This window comes from Fusarium verticillioides, chromosome 1 (assembly GCF_000149555.1).
Source record: "Fusarium verticillioides 7600 chromosome 1, whole genome shotgun sequence".
Lineage (NCBI taxonomy): Eukaryota > Fungi > Ascomycota > Sordariomycetes > Hypocreales > Nectriaceae > Fusarium > Fusarium verticillioides.
Window position 1 is genome coordinate 4,606,508 of NC_031675.1, and position 14,445 is coordinate 4,620,952.

The window sequence follows — 14,445 nt, forward strand, 5'->3', positions numbered from 1 at the left end:
TCGGGCAAAGGAAAGTCCGTCTCCCCCACCAACCTTGGATAGGTAAGGTGCGAGGTACGACACGGTTCCACACAGTGTATATTTTCATACGTCACTGTAGAACTTTAGGCGCGTCCCTCGAACTTTTGTTCAGACTCAAGGTGTCGGTCGAAGCTTTCTAGATCAGCTGGAGAGATTTGATACTAATACGGAGTACCTACACATCTAACCGTTGGAACGATATAAACAGTCTGAACCATCGCCACTCTCGAATTTCCTCTCGTCATGTCCTCAGCCAAGCTATATCCTCCAAATAACAAGGCACCATCCTCCAGTCCTCTACCTCAACTCTTGCAAACCCCCTCAGGTCTAGCTCTTCTGGAACTCCAAGGGACCATTAACCTACCTCAGGACGCCAATGGAGATGCATTAGGCGGCGTCCAAGTTGGAAGACTTGACTTCCCAGATTTCGTGATCGGTACTGAAGGCTCAGCATGGATGAAGCGGGTTCACCTTTATGTTGGCCAGCATCAACGTCTCACTGGGGAGATCAAAAAGCTTCCAAAAGCCATGGCCGTGGTGCGAAAGAGAGAGAATAAGGTGATACCTGGCTCAGGGGGGGGGACGCTGGAGCAGGGCAAAAATCTTGAAGTCGTTGAGATTGTCAAGTACAAGCTTATGTTTCCAAACCGGCCAGAGCCTGTCGGAACGGCCAATGCGACCTGATGACCTTGTTTTGTCTAGAAGGTCAATGAAAACAGGCAATAGCTTACTACGAATGACGAGACTTCTGCACCTTATTCCAAGTCAACACTTAAATCTCCCATATCCTCTTGATCCGAGTGAAAAGCTCACCCATCCGTCCACTTCTTTATCGATATTGGACTTTATTCTTCATCACCCTACTGTATATCCAGCTAAGGTCCCATCGCACTTGTTGGGTCTCAATCGTTCAGTATCATCATTGCATCTATTCTCAGGCAATCTGCAAAGGCCTTGTCCTTCCTAGCCCGTCCTTTCCGTAGTAGTCCATGGGATAGACACCTTCACCCCAATCTTGTCGCTCACCCAATGCAATAAGTGCCTCATACGGCGTTAACAACGGCCGTGGGAATGCATAACCCCAATCAATACTCAATCGAGGGCAAGCAACCTGTACCCAGCACTCGACGTCCGACATGAGCGCCAATTTGCCCGGAAAGATCTCACTTAGTAGTAAGTGTACAATAGGAATGCCTCGCGCCTTGAGCTCTTTCTCGATGAGGTCCAACGTATGTGGGTTGCCCTGGCGGCCGAGAGCGCCGAGAATTAGGCCCCATTTGCGTGCTGTACGAGCGCTATGAATGGCTGTTCGACGGAGAGACTGCATTTCGTCATGGCCGTACGCCTCCTGCGTGAGTTTTCGAGAGTAAGGGTCGTATCGGTACGCTGGAATAGAAGGGTTGTGAATCATGATACTCTCAAGGTGGAAACGACCATCACCCAGGTACAGGATCAGATCGATATTGTCGTCGTCTTTCAGACGAGGAGAAGTGCAGCCCAGAATTTCACCCTTACTCAATGGTGCAATCTGGGGAACGACAACACGGAAGCCGCCGCGCTCGAGGCTGCTTTTGACGCCATGGATAGTAGCGTTAAACTGAATAGTGCCGACAACAGCTATTGTTTTTCCGCTGGCAAAGTTGCGCTCAAGGGATGCTAGGAGATGTGTAGCATCAATGCTGATGTCTACAAAGACGTATAGAGTTTTGATCGTGGTCACGTCGACTGGGATGAGGCAACTGTGGGCATAGTGCACCAGCAGGTCACAACCAAGGGCCCTTGCTGTGTAATCATCGATACAACAAGCGCCATAGGTCACATCGCCCATGATGAGTGTCTCGACACCAGGGCAGAACTGCGCCAAGATATCTGATATAGTAGTAGCAAAGAGTAAAAGGCCCTCGGGCATCTGTAACGCAACTCTCTTGGCGTCCGAAGTTTGAATGCGGTGGATCGTCTTGGGGATCTCAAAGTTGTAGTTAGTAGGCAATAACGTAATGGCAGCCTTCAAATCGGCGTTCTCAAGGATTTCCTTGGGAACTTGATTCAGAAGCCGGGGAGCCCTCCGAGGTTTGGCAGCTATAATAAACGGCATGAGTATATCTTCATCCGTTCCTGAACTAGGTTTCATGTTGAAGGACGATGTTTTCACATACTTTGAACAGCACCGCTCTCCCCTGATGCCGCTGATTCTCCAAGCCTTTCTGCGGCCTCAACTGCCGCCCTTCGTCCTATGAATCTCTTCTTCGGTTGCTTCAGTGGCGTTGCTGTCTTTGGCTCATTTTGAGTGGCAGGGGCCTGACTCGTCTGAGCAAGCTGAGCTTCTTCGATATCGGCTGCTATGCCCAGGTCTGTTTGTCTTCTATCTTCCTCCATGTTGTGGTCGTATAATAGAATCAATCGAGAGTCCTCTTACATGGCCTCTTCTGGAGTAAGTACAAACCAAAAATGAAAAAGACTATGTGGCATGTGTGACTCGTATTTTCGGCACTGTAGATCCACTCTCTATGAGTTCGAGTTCATTGGTTGCCTACTAAATCTAAAGAGACGCCATGACAGCCAGCCAAGGGTTTTACTGTTATATCTCATCACCATGGCAAGTTATTCTCCTCTTGGATCAGGTTGAGGATCGGTTGAATTGCATTGGCTCGCCCCCTATCTTGCCCATACACCTACTCTTGCTCTGCTCTACAGCCTCCCTCAACAACAGCGTAAAAACAATCAGCTTAAAACATTCCTCTGTCTACTCTTCCATCGGCCTTGTGCGCGCGCTCATTATACTATCTGTCAAATGCCTACAAGCCGTTCCCTCATGCGTCAATAAGGTTCTCTTCCGTCTGCTGCTGGCTTCGGGCCTCAGTATCTGCTCGAGCCTTACCCTTGGCCTTGGACTCCTTCGCAGCTCGCTGGTAGAACTCGTTGAGAACCTTGGCGGGAATACGGTTGAGCAACTCCTTAGGGTAGATACGCAGAAGGCTCCATGCAAGGTCCAGAGACTCATAAATAGATCGAGACTCGTACTGTCCCTGGCTGATGAACTGACGCTCGAACTTCTCCAAGAACTCAAGGGACAGCTTGTCCTCAGCAGACAAAGCCTCTTCACCAACGACAGCCTTCATGGCTGCGGCATCACGGCCAATAGCGTACTTGGCGTACAGTTGGTTGGAAACATCACCGTGATCCTTTCGAGTCATGCCTTCACCGATGGCAGACTTCATCAGACGGGACAGCGAAGGCAGAACATTGATGGGTGGGTAGATTCCACGATTGTCCAGAGCTCGGTCAATGAACACCTGACCCTCGGTGATGTAACCTGTCAGATCAGGAATGGGGTGGGTGATATCGTCGTTAGGCATGGTCAGAATGGGAATCTGAGTAATAGAACCATTGCGGCCCTCAACACGACCGGCTCGTTCGTAGATGGTGGATAAATCAGTGTACATGTAACCAGGGTATCCGCGGCGACCTGGGACTTCTTCTCGAGCGGCTGAAACTTCTCGGAGAGCATCACAGTAGGCAGAAAGATCGGTAAGGATGACCAAAACGTGCTTCTCGAGTTGATAGGCGTAGTATTCGGCAGTGGTAAGAGCAAGACGAGGAGTAATGATACGTTCGATGCTAGACAGGAATTAGTACGCGTATCATCGTTATGAATATGGTTCGCAGCTCACGTGGGATCGTTAGCGAGGTTCAAGAAGAGTGTAACACGCTCCAGACTGCCGTTCTCCTCAAAGTCGCGGGTGAAGAAACGGGCAGTTTCCAAGTTGACACCCATAGCACCGAAAACGATCGAGAAATTCTCCTCGTGGCCGTCATGAACGCCCTTGTTAGTGATGCCTTGCTTCTGGACGAGGCCAGCCTGTCGGCAAATCTGGGCAGCGATTTCGTTGTGAGGAAGACCGGAGGCGGAGAAAATGGGAATCTTTTGTCCTCGGGCAATCGAGTTCATGGTGTCAATGGCAGAGATACCTGTGGAGATCATCTCCTCAGGATATTCCTGAATCACAAGTCAGATTACATCTGCTGTGCAGCGCTCAAGGGTAGCCTTACACGAGAATAAGGGTTAATAGGAGAACCGTTGATGTCAAGATAGTCTTCAGCCAACACCTTGGGACCCTTATCAATAGCTCGACCGGAACCATCAAAGATACGACCAAGCATGTCTTCAGAGACTCCGATTTTCAAACTCTGGCCTGTAAACTGAACCTTGGTCTGTGGTTGTCTTAGCCTGGAGTTCTACCGATAGAGCTCGCAATGTCACCTACCTTCTTCACATCGATGCCAGAAGTACCCTCAAAGACCTATGCAATCGTCAATCGCCTATCATATCGCATCGCATGGATGTGAAAGTACCTGGACGACAGCTCGATCACCTAGCAGTCCATATCAGCATATTCCGCGTCATTGCCTCAGTGACGCCAGCAGTTTCACTAACCTCGAGCTTCCAAGACTTGACCAGAGCGCTCAGTGCCATCGGGAAGAGTGAGTGTCACGATCTCGTTGTATCGCGGGAATTTAACCTGTTTTGTTGTCAGCCCCCAAAATTCCAAGTCGGTTCGATTGAGCAGATGACGACGGCGTACATTATCGAGGATGACGAGGGGACCGTTGACGCCGCCAACAGTGTTGTATCGAATTCTGGGAATGACCGAGTACGATGAGGACTCACGAGGGTCCGCCATGTTGGGCGATGTATCAGTAATCGGACGGTTGAAGGAAGGGGCAGAAGAGAATATAGGAGCCGATCGCGAAGCTTGGAGGTAAAGTTGGGAGAAGGTCTCAAGAGGTTGGAGGAGGTTGAGCTTGCTTCATCCAAGTGGGGACTTTCCAGCTGCGCTAGGCCGATAACCTTCACCTCCACATAGGAACGTTTCTACGACATCGGTGACATCACATGACATTCACAGAGGTAAGGTAAGTTCACCAGTTATCAACAGCATTTTAAGTCTGTCAGCTTAATAGAGCGAAACCAAGAATATGAGTTGTTTCTGAATAACTAGGGAGGTAGATAGTTGCCTGCCTTTTCTTACTATACTCAGCAAGAACAACGCAGCAACAATTTTCCTTTTTAACTTTCCTTTGCGTTTTGCATAGCTCGAGTCCGAGCTCCAAGAACTGCTTTGCCTACGGTGCTGCCATTTTCCTTACCCAACTCCTTTGTGATCCAATCTCCAATGTCAGACATGGCATCCAGATTAATACCAGTGTCCATGCCCAGAGTCTCCATAAAGTAAACCATGTTTTCCGTTGAAACGTTACCGGTCGCGCCAGGGCTATAAGGACAGCCCCCCAGACCACCAACACTGCTATCAAATGTCCGAATGCCATGCTCTAAGGATACAGCTGTGTTCACTAAAGCTTGGCCGTATGTATCGTGGAAGTGCATGGCAATATCCTCAGTTCGAATTCCAGCCGCAGACATGCATTGGAGGAGAGCTCCCGTTCGAGGTGCCGTACCCATTCCTGTAGTGTCTCCGAGTGAGATCTCATCTGCTCCAGCCTCCAGAAGGTCTGTAGCGATCTCGGCCACTTTGTGAGGATCAACGTCGAACCCTTCGAATGGACATCCTAAGACTACAGAAATGTAGGCGCGTACTCTGAGACCCATAGCCTTGGAATCCCTAATCACCTCCTTGAAACGTTCGAGCGATGTCTTGATATCGCAATTGAGGTTCTTCTGCGTGAAACTCTCGGTAGCAGCAGCAAAGACTGCGACTTCAACAGCTGGCTTGGTGGCGGCCTCGGCTCCAGCTGCTGGCTCCAGCTGAGTTGCAAACTTTCCGCTATTCGCACTGAGGATATCGGCGGCAGATTTAAGGCCCTTACTATTGGGTGCTAGGAAGGAGTATGAGATCGGACCGGGAGAAGAAACCTTTCCGTTGAGAATATGCTGTAATATTTCGCTGGAGTTACTCATCTATTGGGAAAGTGTCAGGTTACTGAGTAGACATTGGATTGGCAAGAACACTACCTGAGGCACCCATTTTGGAGCAACAAAGGATCCAGCTTCAATTGTAGAAACCCCAGTTCGGGCCAATCGTTGGATAAGTTCAATCTTGGTCTCCAACGGGATTGTCTTCTTCTCATTCTGCAGGCCGTCCCGAGGCCCAACCTCGACGAGCCTCACCCGGTTGTCATATGACTGATTGCTGGCCGTCGCAAGGCCTCTATGCAAGCGAATCTGCTGCGAACGGCGACAAGCTCTGCAGATGCTGGACCGCAAGAAACTCATACTTGAAAATTTCGTGAGAAGTCGATGCACGTTCGATGGAAATGCGTCCAAGGAGAAAGTATTGAACTGCCGAGCTTGAGGAGAGGTCTAAGTATTGGACACAATCCGCGTACTATCGGCCCCCCGGAACATGGGCCGAGCTCTCGGGCTTCGGTACAGTCAATCTACAGTACCGATACGGTTACAGTTCAAGGGGCCAGGGCGGCTTTCTAAACCCGTTCCCCGCATTGTTTATTTCATGACATTCGCGGACTTCATTAGCTGGCGGATAATTTTGTTGTAAGGAGAGGTATCTTGCATTATTACAACTACAATACTCGCAACTACGGTACTGCCTCACACAATGCCAACGGCTCAGACATGGAAGCTGCAGAGAGGCAACCAATCCATGTCCAGATTTTGGTCCCTTTTGACATGAAAATTCGTTTTGGCTTGACCTCTGTGAAAATAAGAAAATACACCTCTTTATCGTTGACAGGCTAAGACTGGGTAGAAGTCGGTATTCCAGTAATCACATCCGTGACCGCTTAGTACTCAGCCTCGAGCTCCTCCTCACCCATGGAGTCGGTGGCGACCTCCTCGTAATCGCGCTCCAGGGCAGCAAGATCCTCACGAGCCTCAGAGAACTCGCCTTCCTCCATACCTTCACCCACGTACCAGTGGACGAAAGCACGCTTGGAGTGCATGAGATCGAACTTGAGAGAAAGTGAAGACCATGCCTCGGCGATAGCGGTAGTATTGGAGAGCATGCAGCTATATTCGCGTTAATTATTTCGTTCCGTTCATCAGGGGATAAGGAATCGACTTACACAGCGCGGCTGACCTTCGCGAGGTCGCCGTTAGGCACATTCTCGGGGGCCTGGTAGCAGATACCAAGCTTGAAACCAGTGGGGCACCAATCGACGAACTGAATAGTTCGCTTGGTCTTCAGTGTCGCGACAGCAGCATGGGCGTCGTTTGGAACGACGTCACCACGGTACAGCAAACAAGTAGCCATGTACTTGCCGTGACGGGGGTCACACTTGACCATCTGGTTGTTAGGCTCGAAGCAAGACATTGTCATCTCTTGGACGGAGTTGGCTTCGTGGGCAGCCTTAGCGGCGGAGATGACTGGGGCGTAGGCGACCAGAGGGAAATGGATTCTGGGATAAGGAACCAGGTTGGTCTGGAATTCGTTCAAGTCGACGTTCAGGGATCCATCGAATCGCAAAGAGGCAGTAATAGAAGAAACGACTATATGTTGTTAGCCCACTGGCAACTGCTAGCCCCACGGCCGTAACATACCCTGAGCAATAAGACGGTTGAGGTTCTCGTAGTTAGGGCGCTCAAGGCCGAGGTTTCGGCGGCAAATATCGTAAATGGCCTCATTGTCGACCATGAAAGAGCAATCGGAGTGCTCAAGGGTGGTGTGTGTGGTAAGGATAGAGTTGTATGGCTCGACAACGGATGTAGCAGTCTGGGGCGCGGGATAAACACAGAACTCCAGCTTGCTCTTCTTGCCGTAGTCGACCGACAGGCGCTCCATCAGGAGAGCACCGAAACCAGAGCCAGTACCACCACCGAAAGAGTGGAACACGAGGAAACCTTGAAGGCCAACACAGTTATCGGCAACACGGCGAATCTTGTCGAGGACGCCGTCGATGAGCTCCTTTCCAACAGTGTAGTGACCACGAGCGTAGTTGTTTGAGGCATCCTCCTTGCCAGTGATCATCATCTCAGGGTGGAAAAGGTTGCGGTAGGCACCGGTGCGGACCTCGTCGACGACATTGGGCTCCAAATCACAGTAGATGGCGCGGGGGACATACTTGCCCTGACCTAGAAATGGGTGTTAGAACAGTACGACCGTCAAGTCCCAGATTGAGCCATACCAGTCTCGGAAAAGAAAGTGCTGAAACCCTGATCGGGGTCTTGGGACTTTCGCTCCTCTGTGAGGTAACCATCGGGCTAGAGTTGGTCAGTATTTAGCCATGTTGTTTGTTGACAAATTTAGGGGTTATCGTGTGCACCTGGATACCGTGCTCGAGGCAGTAAAGCTAGCAAAGCAATCAGTACGGAACAATATAAACAAATTCTTGACAAAGCTCACCTCCCAGCAGGAGTTGGCGATTTGGCAACCAGCCTGACCAACTAGAATAGCTCAGTTAGCATCGTAACAAAGCAGACAGAGAGATGCGGTGAAAGTCAAACGCCAAAGGGAGGAATAGCTTACCGTTGATGCTAATGACCTCACGCATGTTTGCTGACGATTGTGTTTACAAGTATGAGATGGAGGAAGTCGATGCAATGCAAGAGCAGAGAAGAGGGACCACGAGAAAAGAGGAGGACAAAAAAGGACAGGCCAGACAAGGCTTTTACAACGGGAAGAGAGGAGACAAGGCGAGGGCGAATGTTTGGTTTGGTGATAAGTTAGCAGAGTGGAGTGGGCTGGATGGGAGAAATAGGTGAGGTGGGGGAAATTTGGCAGACAGGGGAGTCTTTGCTACCCTCCACTGGGATTGGATTGGACCTTCTATGGATTTGTTGATTTGATTTGATTTCGAGGCGTGACTGGGCTGAAAAGGGGCAAGCGCGTCCTGCAACGCCCTGTTGGCGTTTTCCGCTGCCGGCGCCTGTTGGCCAGCTGCCAGGCTAGGGGAGGAAATAAAACACAGAACCTCGATCCTAAATGACAAAAAGACTTAGGTAATATAGTATAAGCTTAGGGTAACTCTTGATGAGTTTATTTTGGTACCCCATATCAAGGTTCGCTGTTTTCTTGCCCCCCGAGGCCAGGGCCCAGGGGTTGCCAAATGGACCCTCTGGCTACCTACCACTCCGTCGTTTCTGTTATGGTTCTTCGCTTCACCGCTCCATCAAAATTAGCAGCGACAAGGAATTATTATGTCCAGCGTCACGGAATCGTCGTTCAGAGGCTGGGACAGAACCTCACGGACCAGGCAGCCAACGCCAGCACACTCAAGTTGAGATAATGGTGTTTCTCTTGGACGATGATCCAATGGATCCATATTTACCACCGTCGAACGACATCTCATCTCGGGCTGTTGTGGCGTTCATTTCGCCTGTGTGAATCATAATGGACTTCATATCCTTTCCAGGTGTCTGAACTTTGAATACGGAGTAGCCTCTAATTAATACAACTCAACGAAAGGAAAAATCATACGTAAGCAATTCACCCACTCTTGTTCCTGTTTTCTTCCCTTTCACAGTCCTAGACAGTATTTTATTTCTTCATTGAAAGATAGTTGCAGAAGTTATCCTGGTCGGGCACCATTGTCATGTGTTTACATCCCTGTCGCCTGGGCGTGCCCAGAACCACAACTACCTTACCTTCTCGTTAGGTACCTTATCGTTCGCCCTGTCCTCGATACCAGCAGCGTAGGTAAGTACTTACCCATAGTAAGTAGTTCCTATTATAAGACATGATTGATAAAGGGCAATTCCATTGCGTTCGTAAGTACCTACCTTAGTACTATATAGGTACTAGATATCTAGGTCGGTTGTTGTGGTACATACGCAGGTGTTACTAGAAAAGCTCACAACTGCCGTTCGTTATCATCTCGAGGCTCGAGCTCAGTCGATGATCTTCATTATGGTCTGTGATGTGTCAAACCCAAGCTTTGACGATTAGCAATATACACGGCCACAATTCAACATCATTTCTCCTCTTTCTACCAATATGAACTTGCGAGGTGTATCAGAATGACGGATTGTGCCATAGCACCTTACTATGTGAATTGCTATTTCATTCTGAAGAAGGGGAAATCTATAATAATACTAATAGGTACCATCAAGCTGTAACATTCACGTGAGTTCTACCTAACTTAGATATGCGGGGCAACTGGTCGACATCACACGTGACGCTTGAGGTCAACGCCTTGTGCTTTGTTCCTACCTACCTATACGTTAGTAGGTAGCTTAACATGTTAGTCCCAACTTGAAAGGAGGACTTGCAATTGAGGGCCAACAGTCAGAGGGCAAGCACAGATCTCCCCATCACCAATATGCTGTCTCTCGGGGGGACTCACATGATGTACGCCCTGGGCGGCCTGCTGTGTCTTCTTAACATGGCCATCGCCAATGTTGAAAAGACAATATTCACAGCTCCTGCATCACTCCCTATTCCCCAACAGAAGCCTTCGCTGAGCGATCTCAGACTACCGACACTTACACCAGGCGGCCCAAATATTCGAACTCATGTCAGCCGCAGATTTCCCTCTGGGCCAAAGGATTACGCTTCCGGCGTTGCAACGTGGGTGCTTCTTGATAAACTAAACCAAGGCCAGCGGTATGAGTTTCGTGTATGTTGGGCTGCGATTGTAAGTCAACATGAGATGACGTAGAGAAAGCAAGCTAATTCGCCTGCGCCGCCAGCAACCCGCTGTGTTTGGCTTGGCTGTATACGAGCTGGACACCGTGTGGCAGACACCAGAGCTGATTCAATCACTTGCCAACTACTCATCTTCTCGCCAAGACCAGGAAGCTGTGCTGACAAAAGAGTCAACTCAAACTGAAGGCAGGGAGCGCGAGGCTTCCGTTCTTCTGCTCCAGATTAAGTCATCAGCTGACTACTTTACGAATAACGCGGCTCTTATGAAGGAACCTTCACCTGTACACGTAGATCTCATCCTCGACCCCTATCATTATGGTATCGTCCCCCGTTCTCTAGTCCCAGCAGCTGGTTATCTTGTTCTTGTCGGCGCGGTGGCTTGGTTTGTGTCCAGATCTATCGCCTCTAAGTTACAGGAAATTGCAGTCACAACCGAGGGCGCAAACAAGAAACAGAATTGATGAACGGAGGTGTTGGCACCATCGGGCTCTGGACTCTAGATGCTAAAAAGGGGCTTGGTGGAATGCGTTCTACTATGTACGTTAATCATATTGCTCGTAACTTCTCCAACTTCAGGCCACTCTTCCTATCCCTCTCAAGAGCTTCGATATCTATACTCATTTCAACACACATCTTCATCGAAAAACACTTTCATATCAAGCATCCAAGTGTCGGATGTGACAGGAGAGCTATAAATTTCTTCGGCTTCGAATATTCTTGCGATCCCATACCAAAACGAGAAGGTGGTCGGTAACTCAAAAGAGTAGCATAAATACTGCGGTTGTTCCATACAGGTTCACTGTAGTCTCTCAGTAAGCTCCTCCATACTGAGGGTGTGAACCATGAGGCACAGGAGGAGCGCCACTGTTGAATTGCGGCTGGCCACCGTAGGACTGCTGGCTCCCCTGGCCTGCGTTATAAAAGGGGTTGTATCCTCCGGGGGGCGCCCCAGGTGGAGGAGGAGGAAAGTTCTGATTGCCTGAGGTTGGCGGTGCACTATAGCCCTGTGACTGCTGGGCATGTTGATCAGGCGGGCCACCAAAGTGGCCGCCGTGCGCTTGAATATCAGGATAGCCTGTACCAGAAGATGGCTCATGTGGTTGTTGTCCAGGGGGTGGAGGAAAGTATTGCTGTCCCTGTTGTGCATTTTGTCCATGTTGGGGAGGACCTCCTGGCGGAGGAGGGAACGAGTTGTTTGAAGAACCATGATGGCTCCCACCAAAAGAAGAGTTGCCTCCGTACTGCTGGTTCGAGCCAGGCTGCTGCTGATGACTTCCATAAGGGCCATTCTGACCGGGCTGTTGCTGATGCGTGCTGTATTGTTGGCCTGGCTCAGAGTGTTGCTGACTGCCATACTGCAGGTTTCCGCCGGGCTGTTGCTGATGCGAGTTGAAAGGCTGATGAGAGCCTGGCTGCTGTTGCGATCCGTATGTCTGATTCTGACCAGCTTGGTGTTGACCACCATACTGTTGGTTCGAGCCATGCTGTTGATGCTGGTTCGGGGATGGGGAGCCATAGGAATGCGCACCGGCTACGGGGGGCGCTGAAGCCGCCGAAGAAGCTGAGCCTGTAGGATTGTAGGTTGGTGCCTCGCCCGAGTACGTTCCACCGCTACCCTGCTGCTGTTGGGGCTGTTGCCCCGAACTATAGCCAAAGTTGGAATTCTGTCCCTATCGCCTGGTCAGTCTTGCGCGAACGGCGCATGCTGCTGTTGTGAACATACACTGCTGCCGTGTTTACCGCCAAACATAGTTGCGACACCACCCATAAGCTGCCCAGCGAGGCCTCCCTGATGATGGCTTGAGCTCTGGTTGGAATTGCCGTGGTAATTTTGGGGGGCAGGAGGCTTCTCCTGACTAGCCGAGTGCATAAAGCTCGACGCCAGTTGCCCAACGAGCTTTCCTGCGCCTGAGGGCTTGTTTCCCCCACTGCCGCCGCCACTACCACCATGGCTGCCGCCGAGGAACTGGTTTGCGAGACCGCCAAGATTGCCCAATGGACTAGAGCTGTGGCCACCGCTGCTGCTGCCACCATGACCAGAGTTCTTTCCGCCAAGCAAAGCGTTCATAGCCATGCTCTGACAGGCTGTTAGCATAATTCAACACTATCGAGAAATGCCAAGACGACATACTCCGAGACCCCGTTCACCAGAAGGACCATCTACACCTCTGGTGCCGTCCGGCATAATTGGTTCCATGGTACCATCTGCATGGCGCACAGTTTGCGATCCATCGGGATGCGTAATGAGTTCCGAACGCTTGGGAGCGCCGTAAGGATGTTCGCCTTGGGGAGCTGGAGTATTTCCCGTTTTGGCTGGTTCAGTAGGAACCTCCCACTGCGAAACACCAGTCGATAGCTGGACATAATAATATTTCTTGCTTGTACCATCCCATTGAGCAATCCAACCCGCGGGCAGCGGGGGAGGAGCAAACGTGGGGCCTTCGGCCTGCGGAGAGGCAGGACCCGTCATGTTCAAAATACGGTCGGTATATAGACAGGTAAAGATATTGTATGAAGCGGTCGAGACGGGGAGATGTCGCAAATGGAGGGGTCACAGGTGAGGTAGGCAAAGGATGAATAAATTGTCGCGAGGTGAGGGTGAAGGAGTGGTCGAAGACGGAAGTCCGTCACTTAGCGAGAAGGGCCGCAGTCATGAAGAGTGTAAAATACAAGAGGCGGGAACAAGACAAGAGACGAGGTGAGGTTTAGATGGTGTCGCCTCTAAACTACCTATGGAACCCTGTGGAGGTCAATGAGGCAGGCTTGGCTTGACTGGGCTAAGCTGGAGGGGCTCCAGGCACTCTTTCGCCGCCCAAGCTTGATTGATGAGAAGGGACTCCCAGCGAGGGGAAAGCCCACTTTGGGTTCTTACCTTACCTACCTACTTACCTACTCCGTACCTACCTTTGTAATAGGTACCTACCCTTAGGGGGCAAGAAAATACCAAACCTTAATAAAGGGTGTTAAAATAAACTGAGCAAAGAGCTACTTAAGTTTAGGCTAAATTTTCCTAAATACTTTTATCGCTTAAGGTAAAGGTCCTAGGTTTTCTTTTCTCCTGTAGCCTGCCTAAAGGTAGATATCAGTTGCAGAAGGAGTATTAAACTACCTAAAGCCAGCTCACAAATCCCAACAACTTGATTCAGCGTCTTCAACCAGGACTCCAATTTTTATATGAATAGCTAGGTCCATCACTTCTGCTATTGGGCTCTGGTTAATCAAGTCAGAAATGTACTCCTGAACTTCCAATAGCTTCATCTCACCATCCAAAAGACTCCACTAGGCTTCTGAGGAGACCAAGCACAGCCCCGCCAGCAGCCCAGATTATAAAAACCTTCCCTCAATACTGTATATATACTGTCTGATAAGGGCCAGTCTTGGTGCTTGACGAATGTCTGACGGTATAACTAACCAACCACAGCCTTTCACACAAGTTCATCCCACACTGTGGCTGTTGCTATTTTTGGCAACATGCTGGATAGTATGCTTCACCTAACACCTACGTAGGCGCCACAACCCCTCCTCTCGCAACAACACGACACACCAGAAGCGGTCTTTAATCTCCAAATAATCATTCATGTTTACGTGTCGTAGGCGGCCTCTTTCCATCCGACGACGTCCTTACAAACCCCAACACGCATGGGCTGTCCCAGGCTCGGCTAGGGTAGTAAAGCATTACTGTTTTATCATCATTGCTCTCCGCACTTACATATCTAGTAGTATTATCTGGAATTACCTTCTCACAAGTCTGAGTAGGACTACTCCAAGTACCTAACAAAGAATGCGTTAAGCTGTGTGATTTAATGGTTGCCTTACAAAGTCTTCCATGCGATGAGCCATGTTTCACAATTAACAGTCACAGTCG

The 14,445-nt window shown here is 49.9% G+C and overlaps 7 protein-coding genes across 9 annotated transcripts; 2 read left to right on the top strand and 5 right to left on the bottom strand.

The window, feature by feature from the left end:
• The first annotated feature begins 102 nt into the window (after positions 1 to 102).
• On the top strand, positions 103 to 2,026 carry FVEG_00561 (chromosome transmission fidelity protein 8). Its single transcript, XM_018887110.1, has one exon. The coding sequence runs from the start codon at positions 265 to 267 to the stop codon at positions 703 to 705; it is 441 nt and encodes a 146-aa protein (XP_018742810.1). The 5' UTR covers positions 103 to 264; the 3' UTR covers positions 706 to 2,026.
• Positions 956 to 2,397, bottom strand: FVEG_00560 (diphthamide biosynthesis protein 1; the record flags this gene model as incomplete). The annotated part of the gene is made up of 2 exons (XM_018887109.1): positions 956 to 2,100; positions 2,178 to 2,397. The coding sequence occupies 2 exons, from the start codon at positions 2,395 to 2,397 to the stop codon at positions 956 to 958; spliced, it is 1,365 nt and encodes a 454-aa protein (XP_018742809.1).
• Positions 2,398 to 2,831: 434 nt separating this feature from the next.
• FVEG_00559 (V-type proton ATPase subunit B) lies at positions 2,832 to 4,703 on the bottom strand (the record flags this gene model as incomplete). Its single annotated transcript, XM_018887108.1, has 7 exons — positions 2,832 to 3,639; positions 3,693 to 4,018; positions 4,072 to 4,233; positions 4,287 to 4,322; positions 4,375 to 4,394; positions 4,457 to 4,541; positions 4,605 to 4,703. 7 exons carry the CDS (start codon positions 4,701 to 4,703, stop codon positions 2,832 to 2,834), a joined length of 1,536 nt encoding a protein of 511 aa, XP_018742808.1.
• A 386-nt stretch (positions 4,704 to 5,089) lies between these two features.
• On the bottom strand, positions 5,090 to 6,253 carry FVEG_00558 (hydroxymethylglutaryl-CoA lyase; the record flags this gene model as incomplete). The annotated part of the gene is made up of 2 exons (XM_018887107.1): positions 5,090 to 5,938; positions 5,993 to 6,253. 2 exons carry the CDS (start codon positions 6,251 to 6,253, stop codon positions 5,090 to 5,092), a joined length of 1,110 nt encoding a protein of 369 aa, XP_018742807.1.
• Positions 6,254 to 6,514: 261 nt separating this feature from the next.
• Positions 6,515 to 8,751, bottom strand: FVEG_00557 (tubulin alpha chain). The gene is made up of 7 exons (XM_018887106.1): positions 8,463 to 8,751; positions 8,340 to 8,380; positions 8,260 to 8,286; positions 8,122 to 8,197; positions 7,538 to 8,068; positions 7,063 to 7,486; positions 6,515 to 7,006 (listed from the first exon to the last, which is right to left on the bottom strand). The coding sequence occupies exons 1-7, from the start codon at positions 8,485 to 8,487 to the stop codon at positions 6,781 to 6,783; spliced, it is 1,350 nt and encodes a 449-aa protein (XP_018742806.1). The 5' UTR covers positions 8,488 to 8,751; the 3' UTR covers positions 6,515 to 6,780.
• Positions 8,752 to 10,123: 1,372 nt separating this feature from the next.
• Positions 10,124 to 13,563, top strand: FVEG_00556 (hypothetical protein). The gene is made up of 2 exons (XM_018887105.1): positions 10,124 to 10,569; positions 10,625 to 13,563. The coding sequence occupies exons 1-2, from the start codon at positions 10,255 to 10,257 to the stop codon at positions 11,039 to 11,041; spliced, it is 732 nt and encodes a 243-aa protein (XP_018742802.1). The 5' UTR covers positions 10,124 to 10,254; the 3' UTR covers positions 11,042 to 13,563.
• Positions 10,812 to 13,339, bottom strand: FVEG_00555 (hypothetical protein). Of its 3 annotated transcripts, none has more exons than XM_018887102.1 (3): positions 12,712 to 13,339; positions 12,304 to 12,657; positions 10,812 to 12,250 (listed from the first exon to the last, which is right to left on the bottom strand). In XM_018887102.1, exons 1-3 carry the CDS (start codon positions 13,048 to 13,050, stop codon positions 11,390 to 11,392), a joined length of 1,554 nt encoding a protein of 517 aa, XP_018742803.1. In that variant the 5' UTR covers positions 13,051 to 13,339; the 3' UTR covers positions 10,812 to 11,389. The 3 variants fall into 3 exon arrangements, with proteins under 3 accessions (XP_018742803.1, XP_018742805.1, XP_018742804.1); XM_018887103.1 differs by having other exon boundaries at positions 10,878 to 12,244; positions 12,712 to 13,291; XM_018887104.1 differs by having other exon boundaries at positions 12,304 to 13,339.
• Positions 13,564 to 14,445: the final 882 nt, after the last annotated feature.

Excerpts from the sequence above, each read along its gene's own strand:
- FVEG_00561 (XM_018887110.1), top strand. The coding sequence starts at position 265 with ATGTCCTCAGCCAAGCTATATCCTCCAAATAACAAGGCACCATCCTCC.
- FVEG_00557 (XM_018887106.1), bottom strand. The coding sequence starts at position 8,487 with ATGCGTGAGGTCATTAGCATCAACG. Across the intron at positions 8,381-8,462 it reads TGAGGTCATTAGCATCAACG|TTGGTCAGGCTGGTTGCCAA; the intron begins GTAAGCTATTCC and ends GAGCTATTCTAG. Across the intron at positions 8,287-8,339 it reads TCGCCAACTCCTGCTGGGAG|CTTTACTGCCTCGAGCACGG; the intron begins GTGAGCTTTGTC and ends TTGCTTTGCTAG.
- FVEG_00556 (XM_018887105.1), top strand. The coding sequence starts at position 10,255 with ATGCTGTCTCTCGGGGGGACTCACATGATGTACGCCCTGGGCGGCCTG. Across the intron at positions 10,570-10,624 it reads GTGTATGTTGGGCTGCGATT|CAACCCGCTGTGTTTGGCTT; the intron begins GTAAGTCAACAT and ends CTGCGCCGCCAG.
- FVEG_00555 (XM_018887102.1), bottom strand. The coding sequence starts at position 13,050 with ATGACGGGTCCTGCCTCTCCGCAGGCCGAAGGCCCCACGTTTGCTCCT. Across the intron at positions 12,658-12,711 it reads CTGGTGAACGGGGTCTCGGA|AGCATGGCTATGAACGCTTT; the intron begins GTATGTCGTCTT and ends ACAGCCTGTCAG. Across the intron at positions 12,251-12,303 it reads GCGGTAAACACGGCAGCAGT|GGACAGAATTCCAACTTTGG; the intron begins GTATGTTCACAA and ends ACCAGGCGATAG.